Source organism: Caretta caretta, chromosome 4 (assembly GCF_965140235.1).
Source record: "Caretta caretta isolate rCarCar2 chromosome 4, rCarCar1.hap1, whole genome shotgun sequence".
Taxonomy (NCBI): domain Eukaryota; kingdom Metazoa; phylum Chordata; order Testudines; family Cheloniidae; genus Caretta; species Caretta caretta.
In genome coordinates this window covers 79,693,578-79,715,202 of record NC_134209.1, presented here as the reverse complement: position 1 = coordinate 79,715,202, position 21,625 = coordinate 79,693,578, and the positions used below count along the sequence as shown (strand labels likewise).

Below are 21,625 nucleotides of genomic sequence, written 5' to 3'. Positions count from 1 at the left end.
CACTTCACACATCTGATGAAGTGAGCTGTGGCTCACGAAAGCTCATGCTCAAATAAATTGGTTAGTCTCTAAGGTGCCACAAGTACTCCTTTCCACATTCTGTGAGTTGTGTCATGGGAGGGGATGATTTAGGTGACTTGCATTTATATAAGGGCCAATCCTTGAACCTAATGCATAAACCAAGTAAAGAGGTCCATCTGGGTCAAGGGAGACAATTCACATCACAGACTGTGTAGAAGCTTGAGAGCTACTCTGTAGCTGCTACTATAACCTTAGCTGCTGCAGGGCATTTAGTTAGTGGATCTGTATGTTTGGATCTCCAGTTCCTCCTCTTCCCCCACTCATCTGGCCAAGACCCCATCTGCCAGGGCATAGGGAAGCCCTACAAAGCTGGGGTCCTAGCCTATATTAGGTGTTATGACCCTACCTGCAGGCTTCCTGCTGCTTGCTACCCAACAGAGTGAAATTGCATCAGTTCTACTACATTCAAGGCTTTCTTCACATCTCAGGAAGTTAAAAGGGAAGAATTTATTCCATAATGACACAGTGTCTTTTATTCTCTTATTCTTGGTCTTATTTTATTAAAAGGGATATGTTTCATAGTATTTCCTTATAGGTTTCAGAGTAACAGCCATGTTAGTCTGTATTCACAAAAAGAAAAGGAATACTTGTGGCACCTTAGAGACTAACCAATTTATTGGAGCATAAGCTTTCGTGAGCTACAGCTGTAGCTCACGAAAGCTTATGCTCCAATAAATTGGTTAGTCTCTAAGGTGCCACAAGTCCTCCTTTTCTTTTTGAGTATTTCTTGAGTATCAGAGAAGTCTGCAGTTTGCTTTTGCTAGTTTGAAGAGTTTACACTGGTTGATTTATTAGAATATATTAAAAAAAATCATTTGTGCAGGTATGTTACATTGCACTACTTTTCCAGAAAATGTGTTATTTTTTGTTTAGGTGGCTACAGTCAGTAAAGAGGTATTGGCAGCATGTTGAAAGTGTAAGAGAAGAAAGCTCTGGTTCTTCTATAACTACCAAGAAAGGCACTAAAAAACAAAAGAATATCAAGACAGTAAATAAATCATATAAGGTTAAATTGGGTATGTATCAGAATGCAACATTTAAAAAACCAGATTAGTCCTTTATATCTGATTTTTAAAAAGCATATGGTGAAAATCAGCAAATGTGAGTGTCTAATAAAATGAGATTTTTCAAAGGCATTGAGTACCTGCAACTACCACTGACTTCAGTGATAACTGAAGGTGCTTTTCACCTTTGACAATAAGACCATTTGCTTAGATGTGTAAGTTTTTACTCAAGTTTGAAAATGGTGGCCTTTTGGTTTTAGTTTCAAACTTGCTTTAGATTTAGAAACTTGCTATTCTGTTTACAGTGCTTTATGGAGAGAGATACAATGATCTGGAAAAATATGTGTGTTCCCTAGAGGACAATGACTTCAAAATTCATCACTATCACCCATGTGCTGCCCTAACTGTGGACCATGTAAGTTTAATGGCATAGTAAACAAAACCATTTTTGAAATGAACCATAAAATTATTAAGAAAACATATCTTCATGACATCTTGCAAGGACCCCAGTTTCCCTGCCCAGGTTAAAAAAAAGGCAGGGGTGATACAGAAACAGGGATTGAGCCCCTATAGAAGGAATCATGTTGTGTCATTTTTGCAGCATTCATGTTCAAAGACAAATTCTATCTTGTCTTTCTATCTCTCAACAATGGCTGCTGCAACACAAGAACCTAAGGAAAGGCAATGTAGAACAAGATGGAAAACAGTTGTCCACTGAAGAGAAGATGAAGGGGGATCCCCTCCCTACACACACACATACAAACCATAATTCCTCTCTGCTTTCCTTTTTCTGCTATTACAGATAGATAAATATGGCTTCCCTTCAGACCTGGCTTTTTCTCCACGAGAAAGTATTTTACTGTATGACTCCATGGTACAAGTCTGGGAAAACTGGCCAAGAGCTGACGTAAGCACTCATCACTTATATATTTTCACAACTAGTCTGAGCAGTTGTTTTTAGGAGGCCATTGCATGTTTGCCAGATGACACTGTCCATACATATTTTGTAAAACATAGTTTTTCTGTTACCTGTTTTTAAGGAGCTAGATCCTGAGAAGTTTACACATTTTAAAAATAAAATAGTAATCACAAAAGCAGATGCAAGAAAATATGAAGAAGAATTGAAGGAAGAGCTAAAAAATTGGATTGTACATGACAACCGAATGAAGGTAACTACAATGATCAAGTTATGAGACATTCTTCTCAGGTATGACTAGAAAGCTAGATTTAATACAAAGCAATTATAGTTCCGTCAGTTAGAGAGTTAATGCATATCATTTTTAAAAGCAGTTTTTAATGTTCAAGTGTTTTAAAAATTATGAATATTTTTGGAACTTTTTAGGTTTGTCACCTCCATATACCATATTACTTAGGTTTTTCTGAACTTGATGACTTGATCTTAATCTGAGTGTCTGACAAGTTATGTACTAGACTTTGCAGCTATACTGATGACTGATGATCTTGATGGTCTTCTAGGCTTTAGAAAAATCTCAGGGTTTACATTAACACTAAACATGGTATCAAGAGACTTATTGGCAAAAACTCAGGAAAATATATAACATAGTAGAATAGAACACCACAGTCTCTGTGTACTACTTGGTAGATTTGAGAGTTAGTTATAACTTTGTCCATTTTAATGAGCATTGCTGTAATTACTTTGTTGACAAGATCTGTACAATAAAAGGTTAGTACAAATTGTACTTGTATCTGTGGTTTCTAAGGTGCTTTTGATTATTAATTTGGATAATTGCTTATCATCTTCCTCCTGCCTTCTGGTTCTCTTTTAAAAATATTTAAACGTTTCAAAACCTGTTCTTTTAACAAACAGAAATTTAGTGCTAGGCAGTCTGTTATCCCACCTACAACATCTTGAGGATGCGGTGTAATTCTGTTACTTACCAAAGTCAAGGTTGTGATCAGACTAGAACTGATAATCATTTTATATAAGAGAAACCTGCGGCCTTATTAAAAAAGTACTCCAGAATGAACCTTGCATACTCGTCATCTAATCATTATCTCTGTTTCTAGGCTAACAGGGTGCTGAAGTTACTCAAACCCCATCCTACCTATTGTTCAGAAAAAAACATGGAGGACAATTTCCCATGTTTTGTGGAAAAACTAAGACAGATGGATAAACTGCCTGCATTGTTTTTTCTGTAAGTCACACAAATGCAATAAAAAAAAGTTTACAATGTATATAGTAGAGAAATATTGCACATAATATTGCATGAAATATTGCAGGAAGGGAGATTTAGGTTAGACATTAGGAAAAACTTCCTAACTGTCAAGGTAGTTAAGCACTCTGTCATTGGAGGGTTTTAAGAACAGGTTAGACAAACACCTGTCAGGGATGGTCTAGATAATATATAGTCCTGTCTCAGTGCAGGTGACTAGACTAGGTGACGTATTGAGATCCCTTCCAGACCTACATTTCTACGATAATCAAAGAAAATGTCATGAAGCCAAGGAATCTACCAAGTTATAGCAATATTACGAAAAATGTAATTGGCACAGAATAGTTCTCCCATTAAATCTGAAATATTTTAGACACTAAAAATAATCACTCTTTAACCCTTTTGCTGCAAGTCCATCACATGTGTAAGTGAATAGCATGATATTATACCTAACTGTGTGGAGAAGCTTCTGTTCTTATGATAAGTTGTTGGGCATGGCTGGAGTGTTCAAAGGGTCACTTTTTACAGTGTAAGGAAGAGTTTTGAATGCTTGTTGCAGCTAAGAATAAGTACAGAGTTGTGGGCTATCAGGTGTTTGTAAAATTAAAATAAAAAAAAAACAAAAAACAAACAAGCAGCTCTCCTTCACTAGGTTAATATGAAGACCCAGTACACCTTCCACTGTAATTCTCAAAACGAATAATTTGAAGAAAAAGTCATTGTTATTTATTAAATGTATTTTTTAATTAAAAGATTGTTTACATTCATGAAACTATTTCCACAGTTTCCCTTTCTTAGATGGCGTGAGACATTATGTTATGTTAAAAAGTAGTTAGTCTAAATGGGTCAGGAAACCTCATAACCTATGCAATATTGTACTTAGAAGCTGTGTAGGTGTGTGAGTTCCTGCATATATCCAGTTCTTGGGGATTTTTTTTGTACCTGCCACCAAATCTCAGAACTTAGTGGTTTTGACTAGATTTCTACCATTATCCTTTTCAAGCTCCAATTCTTCTCTATTGGGATTTTGGTTTAGATATCTCAAAATATTAAAAGAAGAAGATATTTTGTTGTTTTTGCTGTCTTCCTAAGCACTCATTTTGAGTCAAGATGCCTAATGACAAGTCAGGTTGTAAATTCATCTCATGTCCTCACAGGATCTCTCTCTTGGATAAGGTATATGTTCGTGTGGGGGAAAAGGGCACTGACAAAAAGTGCCCAGCCTGTTCCTTTTTTCTCACGTCATTATTATACTATATGCATCTGCCTTATCAGTTCTGAAGCACAGGAAAAAGAATGAAGAGGTCCTTGAATCTAAAGGCTCAGCCATAGAGATCCAGTTTTGAGGCAGCCTGGTGTCCTTGTGCGCATTCCTGGAGCAGCAGCTTTCAGCTCCATCACTAGTAGTATCAGTACTTTCAGTTTGCGGTCATACCTTGGCATTGCTGTCTGGACACATGGCTTCTGTGATGGGGGTCACAGACAGACAAAATAGTCATGCCCCAGCTCAGCTGTGAGAAATATCAGTTATGGAAGGACATACCAAAAAATGTGATGACTAATGAGGGAAGGCCTAACTATATAGAGGGAGGAACAGGAAGAATAGGGGAAGAAGAGTTTGGGATTGCTAAGGAGTAATAATTCTCTATAGCAGCGATTCTAAAATGTTAGCAACCGGAGGACCCCCATTTTTATTTAAATTTTTTTGCGGATGTTGGCCTGGATTGGGAAGTTCTTTTAGAAGCCTTTTTCTTTCTGTGGAGGATATGTTTCCTTACACTTTCCTCTCTTTTATTTTGCTTCCTTGAATGTGAGCAATGTGAGATTGTGCATGATCCTTCACAACATACACAAAGCTGAAATGTGTAGCACTCATCTCTTGATTAGGAAGCTATACCAGACACCCATTTCACAAAGGTGTAGTGCATTACCTTTTCTGGTTATTCCAATGGTGCAGCTCTGTAACAGCAGTTTCATAGGGTGAAAATTACTGTGGTTTACTTACATGTAACTGGCATTTTCTTAGTATGTTTCTTTCACAGATTCATACCTGCCCGTCCTCCTCTCTGTATGCTTCAGAATCTAAATTCTGGGAAGACAGATAAGAAATCAGGGTGACAGGATCTTGTATCTCCTTAGAATCTTGCTCAGAGTATGGCTTTGCACATTTACTGAGACATATGACTCCAGCCAGGATACTTGGCCATCTTTATAGATTAAGAAGTGGAAAGAGCACAAAGATATTCCTGCATGAATGCATGCACAACAGTGCTCTACAATATGTAGAGGCAATGTATTTGAGAAATCTAGTTACTAATAAGTTACCTAGTTTTTAAATTCTTTTTAAAGATTCGACATTAAAAAGGTGGAAACATGGGCTGAAAATATAAAAAACTGTCTGGAGAAGAAGCAAAAGAGTAAACAACTACCAAAGACTGAAAAGCAGATACATTTGCTAACAAACAGATTGAAAAAAATGAAAAAGTCCATGCAGAAGAATCAGACTGTGTAAGTATTATTTGCATTTGAATCTATTGAAACGATTTCTATTAGGTTCATTGTTTAACTTCTTGTACCACATCTATATGAAAGAGACCTTTCTAAATTAAAAAACACTTGATTTTTCTCTTACTTCCCCTTCTACCTGTAGTCTTTCTCTGGGACTGTCAAAAGAAAACTAGCCAAGGTTTCAAAGAACTTTCTTTAAAAAAATATGTTTACTTGCCTACCTCTCCAGAGAGCCCATGAGCACAGCCTAGCTCCCTGATTGTGCAAAAAAGACAGTTTTTATATTTTTCCCAGCATGCCTTGTTGAGGCTAGGTCGATAGTCTGGCTGCTCAAGTGCACTAAATATCCCAGGTTCAGAGAGAGAGAGAGAGAGAGAGAGAGAGAGAGAGAGAGAGAGAGATATTGATTGATTGATTGATTGATTGATTGATTGATTGATTGATTGTGGTTGGAACCACTAGAAGCCAGTCAGAGTCAGTCTGATTTCTCATCATTAAGGGTATGCAGTGCTTAATTTGTAATGAAAGATGTGTTGGGGCTCAAGCATCACACTAGCAGCAGTGCAACGTTTCAGGGATGTTCCTCTGGCAGCTGTGACATGTGAGTGGAGGCAGAGTGTTGCACTGCTACTTAAATCTGCTACGCACATAAAAGAACTGAAGTGGCAAGTGCAGAGGTGCTGGGGCTATGAACTGGCAAGCCTAGAGATACCAGGCTATGAACTGCCAAGCCTAGAGATGCCTGAGCTCAGCCCCAGGACAAATTAAGCGCTGAGAGTATGTCTACCCTATAGCAGCATAGCTCCAGTGCTGCTACTGTAGCCCTGTAGTGTAGACCCTTCCTACATTGATGAAAGGAGTTTTTTTTTATAAGTGTAGTTAATCCACCTCTCCTTGGGGTGGTAGTTAGGTTGACAGAAGAATTCTTCCATTGATTTAGCTTGGGGCATTAGGTTGACCTACCTGCATTGCACAGGGTGTGAAGTTTTTCACAGTCCTGAGTCATGTACCTAGGTTAATGTAATTTTTAGGTGTATACCAGGCCTAACAGGAGTGGAGACCAGAGTTTCAGCTCACCCTACTCACAGCTCAGTTCTTGGGCCCTAAACCAGAGTTAGTAGTTTAGATTTTCCTCAAAATCCATGTTAACTTTCCAAGACCACTTTCTCACCCCCAGTGACTGTACCCCCTGTATATCATTTATTTCTTTGGAGAAAAACCCTGGCATGGAGTAGGGCTGATCCCTAGAGGGTTCCTTTACCTTCCTTAAAGGGCCACCCTGTTACACAACAAACATTTTCTTCCTGATTTTTCAGGTGTATCAGACCAAATCCATACAAAAACTAAATACAAATCAAAACTGATTACAAGTTGGAGTGTACAATTTTTTGCCCACCTGTGGTACCTGAAGGCTCTGCCCTCATATCGTTTTTCAGTTGAGTCAGAAGTGGAGTGTTTGACCAACCCATTCATATTTATTCATAACACTGCTCCACTGGCATCAGAGGGGCTTCTGCCGTTGATCTCAGCAGGAGTAGGTCCTGCATCTGAAAACAAACATCAGCCTGATGGTGTACTGTGTACAATCTGGCAGAAGGATTAGTCTGGTGGGAATACCTCAAAACAAAAACAAATAATAAAATGTAGTGAACTACTTTTAAAACACCGATTGCAGATTTTCTTAAATTAAAGGTTCAAACTAACAACTGAAGTGTATTTTGTATAGTGGCATGAAAATTACATCAAGTAAAACTGACAAAACGATACTTGAGGAGGCTGAGCATGGAAATTTGATGGAAAAACTTGGGAAGATAACTGAAATCCCTCCGGATTGCACCTATGCAAATAGCCAAGCTGTTGATACAGAGGTAAGAAAAAAGCAAAAGTGCTGCTAATTCTACATTCCAATAATAAATGCTGGGCCCTGAGAAAGAACTTATTCTGCAAAGGTTCTTCTATTGCCCTCATCAGTGTAGTATCTGAGCACCTTCCAGTAGTCTTTAAGAGATGTGACTAACTTCTGTCATGTATGATTGGTTCTCTCTCTCATTGTCTTCCCAGGGGGAGAACTGTGCGCAGCATAGCCTCTAATGTTATGTTTCTTTAAATGTACCTGCTGATATGTGTTTGCTAGAGAAGACAAGGTGAAAGAAGTGCACCTTGCACTTGGAATGGAATGTTGTGTGGTTTGTGATGGCCTGTAGCTCCCTGTGGGTGTGTATTCCATAGTCTGAGACTGGCTTCCAAGAAAATTCCATCTCCGCACAGACAAGCTTTATTCTTCTGTTAGAAAGTTCCATTGTGCCTAAGAAGCAGAGCTGTGAGGCATGGTCCTTATCCCAAAGATTTAGATGATTTTTTAGATCTCCTAAACCCAGGCTAGTCCATTGACAATTAGGACCGAGACCTTGAACTTGGCTTGATGTTCTATGGAAAGTCAGTGTAGAGAGTGGAAGACAGGTCTGATTTGCTCAGGATAGCCAATGTTGCTGAGTATTTTCTACTAGTTGGAGTTTCCTAAGGGTGATGGCTTCATGTCCAAGTATATTACATTGCTACTTTTACTTTTATTGGTAAAACTATTATAAGGGTAATTAAATATTAATCAAAATGAAACACTGTATCTGAGATAAATTGCCCCCTTTTACTTTGAAAATTAATACGTTTTTAAATGTATGTGCTATATATTTCAAAAATACATCCCAGAGTCTGAAACTCTCCCCACCATTAGTTACTAGCAAACTTAAAATCAGTTTGTCTTGATTGCTATTAGATATTAGCTTTATTAGACTTAAAAATGTATTTGTCTACTTTAAAATATATATGCCACACACAAACATTTACTTATCCCCCAGTTGGCCTCTTGCTGGCCCTGATTTCATTTTAGAGACTACAGATTGACTCTTTTTCCAGCTACTTGTTACCTTAACTCAAGGTCAGTTTCCGATAGCCATACTCATGTTGAGTAGCACTGTATACCCTCAAAAAGAAAAGGAGTACTTGTGGCACCTTAGAGACTAACCAATTTATTTGAGCATGAGCTTTCGTGAGCTACAGCTCACTTCATCAGATGTTTACCGTGGAAACTGCAGCAGACTTTATATACACACAGAGAATATGAAACAATACCTCCTCCCACCCCACTGTCCTGCTGGTAATAGCTTATCTAAAGTGATCAACAGGTGGGCCATTTCCAGCACAAATCCAGGTTTTCTCACCCTCCACCCCCCACACAAATTCACTCTCCTGCTGGTGCTAGCCCATCCAAAGTGATGTCACTTTGGATGGGCTAGCACCAGCAGGAGAGTGAATTTGTGTGGGGGGTGGAGGGTGAGAAAACCTGGATTTGTGCTGGAAATGGCCCACCTGTTGATCACTTTAGATAAGCTATTACCAGCAGGACAGTGGGGTGGGAGGAGGTATTGTTTCATATTCTCTGTGTGTATATAAAGTCTGCTGCAGTTTCCACGGTAAACATCTGATGAAGTGAGCTGTAGCTCACGAAAGCTCATGCTCAAATAAATTGGTTAGTCTCTAAGGTGCCACAAGTACTCCTTTTCTTTTTGCGAATACAGACTAACACGGCTGTTCCTCTGAAAACTGTATACCCTATTAGTTTCAGTAGACTAATGGAGGAGTAAGATACTATTCAAATGAATAAGAGTGGCAGAATGTAGCTCTTTATCTATTTCTTATTGCTTGATTTTCTATGCTGGAAAAAAACATTACAGTGATGAGCACTATAGAAATTTCTGCCACTCTTACTCATATCAAGTAGTACCTGAAATCAATTAAAAATGCTCACTTAGTTAAGTTTTACTCCATGTAAAGGTGGAAGAATCACTTGCTTGAACTGCAAAAAAACAAAAAACACCTTGACTAAATTCAGTGAATCAGATCTCAGAAAAGAGGTTTAACCAACGTGTTATTTGGTTTGAAATGTGTTACTGGCAGCCCACAGGATATAACCCAAGTAGTGTTTTAGGCTACATCTGCATCTCTTGCACATAGGTAGTAACAGATTTCCTATTGAGAGCACTGTTTGACCAAAGCACGTAATTTTAGGACAATGCATGACTCAGTTGTATTCCATTCTGGCACTGGCTTAAATTAATGTAAATAAAAATGAAAAATATTTAAAATTTTTCATTTTCTTAGATTTTGCAGAAGGTGATTCATCAAGTGAGGTTCATGACAACAAATAAAACACTGAAAACACTGGCATTGAGAGGAATTGGATATCATCATGCTTCTGTGTCACAAAAAGGAAGACAGATGGTGGAGATGCTCTTCAGGATGGGATTTATTCAGGTTCATCATTTTTCACAATTTTTTTTAAGTATACAACAGTATCTGCTTTGAGAATTAAATATTTTTTACACATAATGATCTCCTCACTTACAGGGGGGAAATGTAAGTGCAAGCACAATCCCCACAAAATGTACATTAAATATATTCCTTAGTGCAGTGGTTCCCAAACTTGTTCTGCTGCTTGTGCAGGGAAAGCCCCTGTCAGGCCTGGCCAGTTTGTTTACTTGCTGCATCTGCAGGTTCGGCCGATCGCAGCTCCCAGTGGCCACAGTTCGCGGCTCCAGGCCAATGAGAGCTGCTGGAAGCGGCAGCCAGTACTTCCCTTGGCCTGTGCCACTTCCATGCTCACAAACAAACCTCTGCGGCCCGCCAGGGGCTTTTCCTGCACAAGCGGTGGAACAAGTTGGGGACCACTGCCTTAGTGAACAAATTGCATCGCATATCCATGCAGTTTATCAAACTGACACCATTTTAGAATACTTAAGAGAAAATACAATAGAATCTTAGGCCCTAATCCTGCAAATACTTACATTTGTGCATGTGAATAAAGTTAAACATAAATATAAATATTAGCAGGATCAGGGCCTTGTTTTGTATGTCTTTCAATATAAATTGTTTAAAATACTTTACAGTGTTTAATAATAAAAATACTTGGCTCTTTCATACAAACTTATTTGAAGATCCAAAACTGCTCAGAATTTTTTAAGCTAAAGATAAGCATGGTAAGTAAGATTGGGATATTGAGGTAGAAAAGTCAATTGACTTTCTGTGAGAGCCAAGACAATCCTTCTGCGCCTTCCTACACCAAAAAAAAACCAAACAGCAACCCCACACCAAACCCTAGTTAAAACAATCTGCAACCAGGGCACAAGAAGACAGAAGAAGCCACATAAAAATGGACAAACTATGTTAGTGTAAGGAATTATGACTTATCACTGAGGGGGGAACGAAGTCGTACATTAACCGTTAAAGGCATTATGCTGTTAATAGTTTTAAAAATCCAAATAAAAATGAAAGTGGCAGCAGTAATCCCTTACTTGTGTAGCAATGATTTTCCACAGCTGCTCCATATTGTCTGTTCACCAGTCAGGATAATTTCTCTTCTCCCTTTCACTTGTTGAGCTACTGCCTGTACTTAATTTACTCTGTTTATAATTCCATGATTTCAATGGTGGAGTACCTGTTGTGGGTGCCTGTTATCTTCTTTGCCTGGAAGTAATAATGTACAGAGGTGCATTAATTTTCTAGTTAGCATTTCTATCTTTAAGGCTATCAGAATGGAAACACATGTTGATAAATATAATTTTCAATACTTATGTTTATTTTCCTAGGTGGTTACAGCTACTGGAACACTCGCTTTAGGAATCAACATGCCATGTAAATCGGTTGTCTTCACACAGAATTCTGTGTATTTGGATGCTCTGAACTATAGACAGGTATTGAAATACACAGCCAGTTTAACTAACACACATCTGTACACATGTACATATATTTAGACAGAAAACTTTTGGACAGCTATATATGTGTATATATAAAAAGCTGGTCAAAATATTTCTGTCTAAAAAGTTTGATGAAAAAGGGAAAACACACACCACAAGCGAAGATTCTAGGCATATGATTAGGACCCTACCAAATTCACAGACAAAAAAAAAACACGTCACGGATCCTAAAATCCGGTTTCCCCCCATGAAATCTGGTCTTTTGTGTGCTTTTACCCTATATGATACAGATTTCACGGGAAGAGCCCAGGGTTTCTCAAATTGGCCGTCCTGACCAAAAAGGGAGTTACAGGGGGGTCGCAAGGTTATTTTAGGGCAGTTGCAGTATTGCCACCCTTACTTCTGCACTGCCTTCAGAGCGGGGCAGCCAGAAAGCAGCTGCTATTGGCTGGGCGCCCAGCTCTGAAGGCAGAGCCCCGCCAGCAGCAGCGCAAAAGTAAGGGTGGCAATAACATACCATGCCCCCTTACTTCTGCACTGCTGCCTTCAGAGCTTGGTGGCTGAAGAGTGCCAGCTGATGACTGAGGATCCAACTCTGCAGGCAGCAGAGCAGAAGTAAGGATGGTAATACCATACCCTGCCATCCTCACCTCTGGGCTGCTGCTGGCAGTGGCTCTGCCTTCAGAACTGGGCTCCCGGCCAGCAGCCGCCGCTCTCCCGCTGCCCAGCGCCGAAGGCAGTGCCGCTGCCAGCAGCAGTGCAGAAGTAAGGGCAGCAATCGCAACCCCGCCTACAAGAACTTTGTGACCCCCCCAACTCCTTTTTGGGTCAGGATCCCTACAATTACAACACCATGAAATTTCATATTTTAAAAGCTGAAATAATGAAATTTACTATTTTAAAAATCCTATGGCCATGAAATTGACCAAAATGGACGTGAATTTGGTAGGGCCATACATATGCTCAATTTCCAAGTCATAAAATAAATCAATCTGCTCTGCATTTTCTACCTACTTAATGCAACCTACTTACATAGCCTCCATCAATATAGTCCGAGTGCCTCACAACCTGCAATGTATTATCCTCACAACACCCGTGTGAGTTAAGGAAGCACTGTTATCCACATTTTACAGATGGAGAACTGAGGCACAGAGACACTATGGGTATGCCTGCACTGCAATTAAACACCTGTGGCTAGCCAATGAGAGCTGACTTGGGTCATTTAATTGTGGTGTAGATGTTCATGTTTGAGTTGGAGCCTTGGCTCTAGGACTCATCCCCCTTGCGGGGTCCCATAGCCAGGCTCCAGCCCAAGCCTGAATATCTACATCACAATTAAATAGCCATGTAGTCCAAGCTCTGTGAGTCCGAGTCAGCTGACATGGGCCAGCCACGGGTGTTTAATGGCAGTGTAGATGTACCCTATGTGGCTTGCCTAAAATCACACAGGAAACCTGTGGTGGAGGAGGAACTTGCATGTGGTTCTCCCAAGTTCTAAGCAAGTGCCTTAACCACTGGGCCATCCTTCTTCTCCTTTGCTACCTTACCCACCCTGTGCCCACTACCCTTTTTCCCCTGGACTTATTCTAACATTTTTACCCCTGAGGAAATTCAAATGGTTGCCATTAAAATAAAAATCAGTGTCAGAGAGATGTCTCCTTTTTCTCTTTCCAAATGAGGAACTCCACCCCCATCCAACCAAACGAAGTGGGCCCGAATTCCAGGGTGGACAAGACTCAGTCCTGCACCTCTGACAGGTTTTCCTTATATAAAAATGTCACTACTTTAAAAAATGGAATATCAGAAAAATAGTACCACTGTCAGCTTCCCAAGGAGTACCAACATTTGCTTTCACCAGAAAATCCTGAGATATCGGACCTTAACAATATCATGATTCTGGGTACCAAGAAGCTATTTTAGAGGTTTATTAAATTTGCCTCTAAGGCCTGACAGTTGGACTCATGACTAAGGCACCTGGCTTGACTGGTGGGAAGGATACAAAAATAGTCCCAATAAAAAATGTTAACACTGTAAAAGATTCCTACATTGTGTTTTGTAACATATGTTGCACATACAGTATATATGATAGTGATTTATTGGCAGTAATTAGTAATGATCTGCATAATTTACACATGGTTTAATCACTGATAAACAATGCAGCAGATTTTAGACATGGCTTGGATGCATAGGGCAAAGGACAGAGAGGAATGAAAGATGACCCCCAGGTTTCAGGCTAGAGCAATAAAGAGGATGGTGATGGTGTTGATGGTAAAACAAAGGGAATGTTATGCTTAATTTCAGTGAGACATTTAAGAGGAAAGGTCAGAGACACAGGATGAGATGCAGGATTGGATGGATGGAGACAACTCTGGAGATTTGCATATTGTCAGAATAGAAGCAGTAGTTTAAACCATAAGAGCAGATAATATCAACTAAATAGATGATGTAAAGGGAAGAGGAGGAATCCAAAGACTGAGCGTTGCAGATTCCCAACAGACAGTGGATAAAATGGGAGAGACCCAGTGAAAAGCTTTTATGCTATTCACCATCACATACTCTGGTTCTGCTCCACAGCTTCAGCACTGATTCTCCATGGATGAGTTATACCAAGAACTGGTCAAACAAAAAGGGGGAAAAATATTCACACATTTTTGCAAAAGAAATAGTCCATTTTTCCTCAAACATGTTGGAATTAAAAATATTTCAACCAGCTCTAATTCTTCCCTGTGGCATTTGGGAGTGATCCTGTGTTGTTTCTGGGGGCCCGGTATAACCAGCGCTGAGTTTGAACCTAAGTATTTTACAATAGATTATTTCATTACACAAATTTTTATTTAATTGTGATGAGCTATTGCAATCCAGCGCCTCGGGTGGTGGGAAGATCACCTGGAGGCAGATTGCACAGTACAAACGGTATGTCTATACGGGACAGCTGTGGGTGTTTTATTGCAGTGTAGACATACCCTTTGGTACTTACATCCCTGAAGGCCAAGGAGAGAAGAGATGTCTGAGAAGTAGCCATGGCCAGGAAGGTGGGAGGATGCACCAATTCTACCCGTCCCCTGGATAGCCTCTGCTGGCAAGGCTCCTATGGCTGTAATTTCAAGTTGCCCTCATCCTACAACCGTTGAGGAAGGTGGTAGTACAACCATTGCAAGCCTCCTCCCCATAGCCAGGCACAAATCTCCCCATTGGTAAGAGAAGTTGAATATAGCCTTCTGCATTCTTTTTTGCTGGCCACATAATAAAGACTGCAGCATTCTTGGAACGTTCTAACCATCTAATCTTACAAAACTGGTCAAGGAACAGCACATCCACAGCTCCTTTTCTCCCACCCTCCTTTTTTCTTTCCCTGTCTTGGCTGTGAGCTGGAAAGGCAGGCAGGGAGCAATCAAGTCATTTCTCCACTTCCCCTGCATCTCAGATCCTCTCTTCCCTATCTAGAAGAGTAGCACCCACATAAATACATATTATGAATTCACTGTTTGTCTTTCTGTACTGACAGAATCAAAAATCCCTCTGATATGCTTCTTTCAAACCAGAATAACTGGCATTATTGAAATGACTTTATGCTATCATGGAAATGAGAAAAAATAAAAAGTTGGCATTGCTTCTCTCTAGATGTCCGGACGTGCTGGACGACGTGGTCAAGACTTGCTGGGAAGTGTGTTTTTCTATGACATTCCATTGCCAAAAGTAGACAAGCTTATAAAATCCAATGTACCTCAGCTGAGAGGCCAGTTCCCTCTGAATATTTCCCTGGCACTGAGACTTATGCTGTTGGCTGCAAAAGCTGATGACAAAGAAGATGCAAAAGCAAAGGTATATTATGTAGTTTAGGCTATCAGTGCTCAGTTAGATAATAGAATCTGTTATATATTTTTAGATCACATGTTGAAGAATTTTTATTTAGTTTGACACCAAATTACTAAATATGTATTTTTGCTAACCTGAAAAATCTGTTTTTAATAAATGGGGGAATTTCAGATTTCTAATACACATTAAATAATACAAAATAATTATGATCTTTCCCTTTCCCTACACTGTTCACATTGTTTTCAGTGGAATCCAATTTTATTAAGTGATATGTATTTGGATCAAATACATCTATACTGTTTTTATATAGATCTTACAATCACAGAAATTAGATGAAAAGGCCCTATAAAATCCTCCAGTACATTTTTAGTATTTTGTGCAGTTTAGTTTTAAATACATCAAACAATGATCCTAATGGATCTCAATGTCAAGTTTTCCTGATAGTCATCCTAAATTTTCCCTTTGTTAATTTCATCCTATTATTTCCAGGAAACTCTTTGTACTAATCTGAGCAATTCCTCTCCCTATTTGGTGTTTACAACATTCAAATGTTTGCAGATTATTACATTGTCTCACCTTTAGCTGCTTTTAGACAAGTTATATTTATTTAGTTCTTTTAATCTTTTCTCAGAAGTCAATTGTTCTAGCACTCTGATCTTTTTTTCCCTCTTCTCTGAAATCCCTCAAATTTTGTCAGTCCTTCTGCTAGTGAGGTGTCCAGAAACAGATGTAATAGGAACAAAACCATACAAAAGGGCATGGACAGATTTAAGGGGCAATAGGACAGTAAATGCCACCGCCTTCTCCCCATGTTGCAGTGTTCCTGGACTGGTTTAAGCAACAAGCTGTCTCTGATATCAGTAAGAAGGCAGAGGGAAGGGGAAAAGGAGCAGAGAAAGGGGACTCAACTGCCTAGGGAGAGGAAGTTTATCTTACTGTCTTTATAAATGCACCTTCACCTCTTCTTCCCTTTTCTCTTTCTTATGTAGATTGCATCCAAGGGTAATTTTGTCCCCATAGTGGAATGGGGCATGGACACACAGACCCTCCCCATGGTACCCTGAGGTCCCCAACAGCATAATCCCCCCTTCTCCCAAAAGATCCCCAGAGCATTGTTGATCATAAGCATGGCATTCCCTAGCAAGTCACTAATTCAGAAATTTTAAGAGAGTGATAAATTGAAGTATTTTTCCTCCTAAGGTATTGTCAGTGTTGAAGCATTCGCTTCTCTCCTTCAACCAGCCAAGAGTCGTGGAGATATTAAAGCTCTACTTTTTATTTTCTTTGCAATTTCTTGTCAAGGAGGTAAGATTCCACCTTGTTTTTCTGTTAATGAAATGGTTTATCTCTACATTTAGTCTTTGGCCTTGATCCTGCAATGAGCTCCACACGAGCTCAGGGATGTGCCCATGAACATGCTACGAACGCTATTATTTTATAGATCAAACCAGCTATCCTGGTTATTATTGCTTGTGTTGTGCATGTACCTCAGTTCTTCCCCACAAGCCTGAGGTTTTCACTGAAAAGTACTTATATCAAAAATGCTGAATCATGATATTTTAAGAAAAAACAAATTGTTCAAAAGAGCTACATTTCACATGATTCCATCTTCCTATTTTTTTTTGAGTGGGGGGCTCTGTATCTCATTTGAGATGTTTATTACATAATACATAATTTGAAGGGCACCGTCACATGTTTTAGCCTTGGCAGGTTGAGAGCTGAGCCTAGCAATCTAGTCAGTAGATACCATGCGATACCACCATTCTTAACAAACGCCTGTCAGTACAGCTAAAACACTCAGAAACTGTAACCTCTGATTTTACTCTTTTTTGCAGTTTTTAGGGGCAATATCTGGTGGTTATAATGCTCCATTGTAATTAAGTTTATATTATATCTCACACTACTAGAATGATCCACTGTACTGCAAGGCGTGGAACAGAGGAGAATGGTTTTCTATGTAACTCTCCGAGTCACAGAATTCTCCACAATGGTGGCATGAGCAATATTTAATGTTGAACAATATCATGGTCCAAATTACAAAAATGACAGTCATTTAATACAAGGATTAATACAAGGTCCAGTCATATATTACTAATTTGTTTAATTCTTTAGGGATATTTGGATCAAGAAGGCAACACCATGGGATTTGCTGGACTTGTAAGCCATCTGCATTATCACGAACCTTCCAATCTTGTCCTAGTCAGCTTTCTTGTGAAGGGCTTGTTCCACAAACTGTGTCAGCCAACGAGGAAAGGTAAGTTCATGTTCACTACCTTTTTATAAAGTTAAGAAATTGACACTAAATTAAAAATAATTGTTAAAGAGTAGAAGACAAGTTACATATATATGGGAAAAAAGAACTAGATATATTCCATCTCTTCTGGTTATTTCCTCCAGTCAAGCAACATTACCTCTGTCTTGGCACAACTGAACTTCAGCCAACTAGCCATCATCCAAACCCCTATCACAGCTACACACTGAACAAACAGAGAAACTGCACTGTTCTGATCTGATGAAAAAGATGAGTGAATGTTGCAATTTTGGGTAATTGCATCTATGAACTCTCTTTGGTCTGCTCAAGGGATGTTCCATTAGGTCTCACACTTCCAGTGTCATCTCTCTTTGGTCAGGGACTTGCATTTATCTGCCTCCAGACCTGGCATGTACACTGCATCCCCTACAATTCATTGTGTTTGTTCTTGCAGGTCTGATTTGTTCAGCACTTGCAGTTTCACTCTCTCTCAAGGACTAAGATAGTACTTTACTAGGGACCAGACAGCCTTACATAGAGCACAGTGCATTTATTTTAGATAAAGAGATTACAAAGAAAATATAATAAAAGACAAACACATCCATCCATCCATCCTATGGTGACCCTCGCTGGTTCCAGTTCTTCCAACCCTTCAGCAGGATTTGCCTCTTCCCCATCCTCCACTTTGGTCAAAGATTCATGTCAGTTTATTGGATCAAAGTAAGAACCCCCTTGAATAAGGTTAAACTCAGCCTGTATACCCCAAAGCCCTTCTTTGTCTCCTGTTTTCTTGAAGCTAATCTGAGCCAGTATGTACAATTCCCCCCAGGGGGTGGTACTCATGTGTCTCAGGGTCTGCAGTAACTGCCCCCCACTTATTTTAGTTCCTGAAAGGAGCTCTGTAACCCTCCCCAACCAGCCAACATACAAGCCTGGGTTCACAGAGATACAGATAACATTATAAAGTGGATCCCATAGTCTCAAGATATCCCTGTTTTAGTCATAGCTGTCTGTCACAGTCAACAGCATGCTTATCGCGCCACGTCTGAAAATTCCTCACTATCTCACACTGTGGTCTTACATACACATTGAGCAAGAGGGGTAAGAAAAACACAAGAGAGAGACTCCTGCGCGTAGATGTGCAATTGCTGAATAGCAGCCTAGGAACCTTCTCAGAGAGAATACAACAGAGATGCTCCATCATGGTTCTTTCTATCCCTGCCAGAATATGGAACCTTCTGAACAATGGTGGTCTTACAGCATCAAAGGCAACTAACAGATCTACAAGAGTCATCACAGATATTTAGTCTTTGTCCATTGTCAAAAGGAGATTGCTGATCAAGGGAACCAGAGCTATGTTCAGATTTAAAACCAAATTTAAAGAAATCAAGAAAATCTGCAGACTCTTGATAAAGCCAGAGCTGCCTCAGTAAACTTTTCTCAATAGGCTTCCTTCAAAATATTAGACATACAACATGGCAGCTCCTAGTTCCTCCCAAGTCTGTAGTGTAATGGAGTTTGGACACATTACCCGCATTATATCACAATTGGCAAAAATATGTATGTTTGTACATATACATATATTAGAGATATTTTTTCCTAGAATTAAAAAGTTTGCTACATGAGTTTTTCCAGACTCTTAAGGTATTGGCTAGTTTAGGCTTTAATTCCAACATCCTTGTTCTGACTGTCTGAGTTTTCTATTTGAATAGACTCAAAGACATTTTCTAAAGAGGTGATGGAACAGCTAGTGCTAGTACTGGCAAATCTATTTGGAAGAAGATATATCCCTGCCAGCGTTATTAAATCTAAACAGAAGTTTTACCAGTCAAAGGTAAGATGAAATCTCTTATTTTTTTAAAAAATATTTAGTAAAGAATGATAAAATAAAACAGAGAGGTAGGCTAAGTGATTATTGATAATTTGAACAACAGATCTATGAGAGAGCTAACCTCTCTTTTGATGTTAGAGTATCACATTGTGTGACTGTAGGCTGCTAGCTTGACCCCTCAGTTCAGACAATGCTCACACCATGCTGGTTCTAGCCCTCTTTCTCACCTGGTTCTAGCCCTCTTTATCTGTTCACAATAAAACTGTTCAACAGAAGTTCCATATATAAACCCAGCATTTTCCCTTGACCCAGGGTCTTCTTCAGGGGCTTATCTAGTCCTAACATGTTTTAGTCTACCACTTACTTGCAGGCCCGCTGACAGGGGAGGCAAAGGGGGCAATTACCCAGGAGCCCAGGCAATTTAAAAGGGCCTGGGACCCCTGGGCCCCTTTAAATCATCTGGATGGGCTGCAGGGCTCCTAGGCGCATGAGACCACTCTGGGCCCCGTGGGCTGGTTTGGGCAGTCCCAGAAGTGACGGATTCATCACTTCCACCCCAGGTCCCACCCCCCCAGGTATGGCCCTGGCCCTGGCCCTGGGGCCCAGAATTTCTGTCAGTGGGCCTGATCACTTGCCTGAGAGTCACTCTGCTCCAAGGCCTACCACAGGCACCAACCTACTTCCTGTAAGGTCCCCTTGACTTAGGAGCTTCCTACTACAATCTTTCTACTCCGAGCAGCTATCATCAATAACTGGCCCCCTGGCTGGCTTTTATAATCAGCTGGTCTATCTCAGCTGCAAGGTAGCTCATCCATCATAGGTGAGGCTTGGTGTAACTCTCCTTAAGCAGCCAGTTGTTCTCTGCCAGTGATGAAAGCCATATGCATAACACTTAATTTAAAAAAGAATCATTGTTAGATGCAAACATAAAGGTTGGAGATTTGATGATCTTTAGATGAGAGTTGGAGCTCTTTGCAAGCCAATTTTGTGAACTTAGTTTTAAACAGGAAGATCATCTCCCTGTCTTGAATTCGAAGATTTCCTCTCCAACAGCTAGAAGCCTCTGCCAAACTTTTTCACAGTTTGGACTCCAGTTTTAGAAACTGTTTCATGGGCTATCTCCCCTCCCTTTCAAATAACATCCCTATGGCAGTTAATTGTTTACATGGCAAAATAATATTGGAAATGTTTCAATATACTTCCCCCCACCCTTACTTTTAATGCTGTTTAGCCTATGAAAATGAGATAGCTCTCTACAGACCACAAGCTGCTGCTCTACTGACCACAGTTTGGGAACCTCTGCTCTACTGTATTTTAACTGAGTATGGGAAGGTGTTGCCTGATCTTTAGATTATATATTAATTATATTGATTACTTAAGAATCCCGAGTTATCATTTTGAGGGTTGCCAGGTTCTTGCCCCAAGATCAGGCCCAGTATTATTCAAATTATTATATAGTTGGAAACCCTGATGTGCACAATTGTAACACTCACACTATAGGAACTCTTTTATATTTACAAATATAGTTTATTTATACATTTAGCATAGTCACAAACACCCCAACTCAAGTAAGGAAGATAGAGATACTACAGAATGTACATCTGCACACCCATATACTGATACCGTTGTAGAACAACCTGAAATGTTAGCCATCATCTTCCTCATCACCATCACCTTCCCCATCATCACCAGTGGCCATCATTCTGGCATCTTGTGAGGACTACATCTCTCTCTCTCCTATCACCCCTAGGTGGGGATGCCACTTTTATGATATGTTACACTAATGCCGTTATGTTTGATGCATATTCAGAAAGGGATTTTTTCCCCTTTTCCTTATTTGTATTTCCTCACCTTACTAATGTTGGAGTATCTTTTTCCTATAGGTTAGTATATCAATGATCTCAACTTATTATCTTATATGTCCATGCATTACCATAGCCCTTTTGTGGTTAAGCATCACATTTGTTATTTCTGTCTTAGCCGATTATTTCAGTTCTTTCCAAGTTCCAAGTTGTGGTGTACCTGTTAAGTTTAAAAGGGTATGCACATAAGAAAGCCCCTATGCCAACCGGCTTTAACACATCCTCTGTGTTAAAGGTCACAGCCACACATGGACCTTATGCTTTAACTCTTCACCATCTATCTAGGTGAAAGGTCCCAAACATATGTATGCTATCCTTAGCTCACCATACAGGAGGTGGCCTGCAGGT

At 39.8% G+C, this 21,625-nt stretch overlaps 1 protein-coding gene and 1 long non-coding RNA gene across 2 annotated transcripts in view; one reads left to right on the top strand and one right to left on the bottom strand.

Annotated features, from left to right (window-relative positions):
• The window catches only part of LOC125635678 (uncharacterized), a 47,975-nt gene that overhangs the window by 8,525 nt on the left and 17,825 nt on the right, over positions 1-21,625 (bottom strand). Inside the window, exons 2-4 of the long non-coding RNA XR_007356337.2 lie at positions 11,116-11,287; positions 7,164-7,384; positions 5,265-5,348 (exon numbers count right to left, since the gene is read on the bottom strand). This is a non-coding gene — a long non-coding RNA (uncharacterized LOC125635678). The remainder of the gene's footprint in view (positions 1-5,264; positions 5,349-7,163; positions 7,385-11,115; positions 11,288-21,625) is intronic.
• Positions 1-21,625, top strand: part of LOC125635677 (putative ATP-dependent RNA helicase DDX60) — a 69,353-nt gene that overhangs the window by 39,638 nt on the left and 8,090 nt on the right. Inside the window, exons 21-33 of the mRNA XM_048847656.2 lie at positions 955-1,097; positions 1,391-1,500; positions 1,888-1,992; positions 2,126-2,254; positions 3,114-3,241; positions 5,609-5,767; positions 7,494-7,635; positions 9,926-10,078; positions 11,410-11,514; positions 15,139-15,339; positions 16,534-16,638; positions 17,446-17,587; positions 19,297-19,418. Of these exons, the coding sequence (XP_048703613.2) occupies positions 955-1,097; positions 1,391-1,500; positions 1,888-1,992; positions 2,126-2,254; positions 3,114-3,241; positions 5,609-5,767; positions 7,494-7,635; positions 9,926-10,078; positions 11,410-11,514; positions 15,139-15,339; positions 16,534-16,638; positions 17,446-17,587; positions 19,297-19,418 (1,744 nt within the window). The remainder of the gene's footprint in view (positions 1-954; positions 1,098-1,390; positions 1,501-1,887; positions 1,993-2,125; positions 2,255-3,113; positions 3,242-5,608; positions 5,768-7,493; positions 7,636-9,925; positions 10,079-11,409; positions 11,515-15,138; positions 15,340-16,533; positions 16,639-17,445; positions 17,588-19,296; positions 19,419-21,625) is intronic.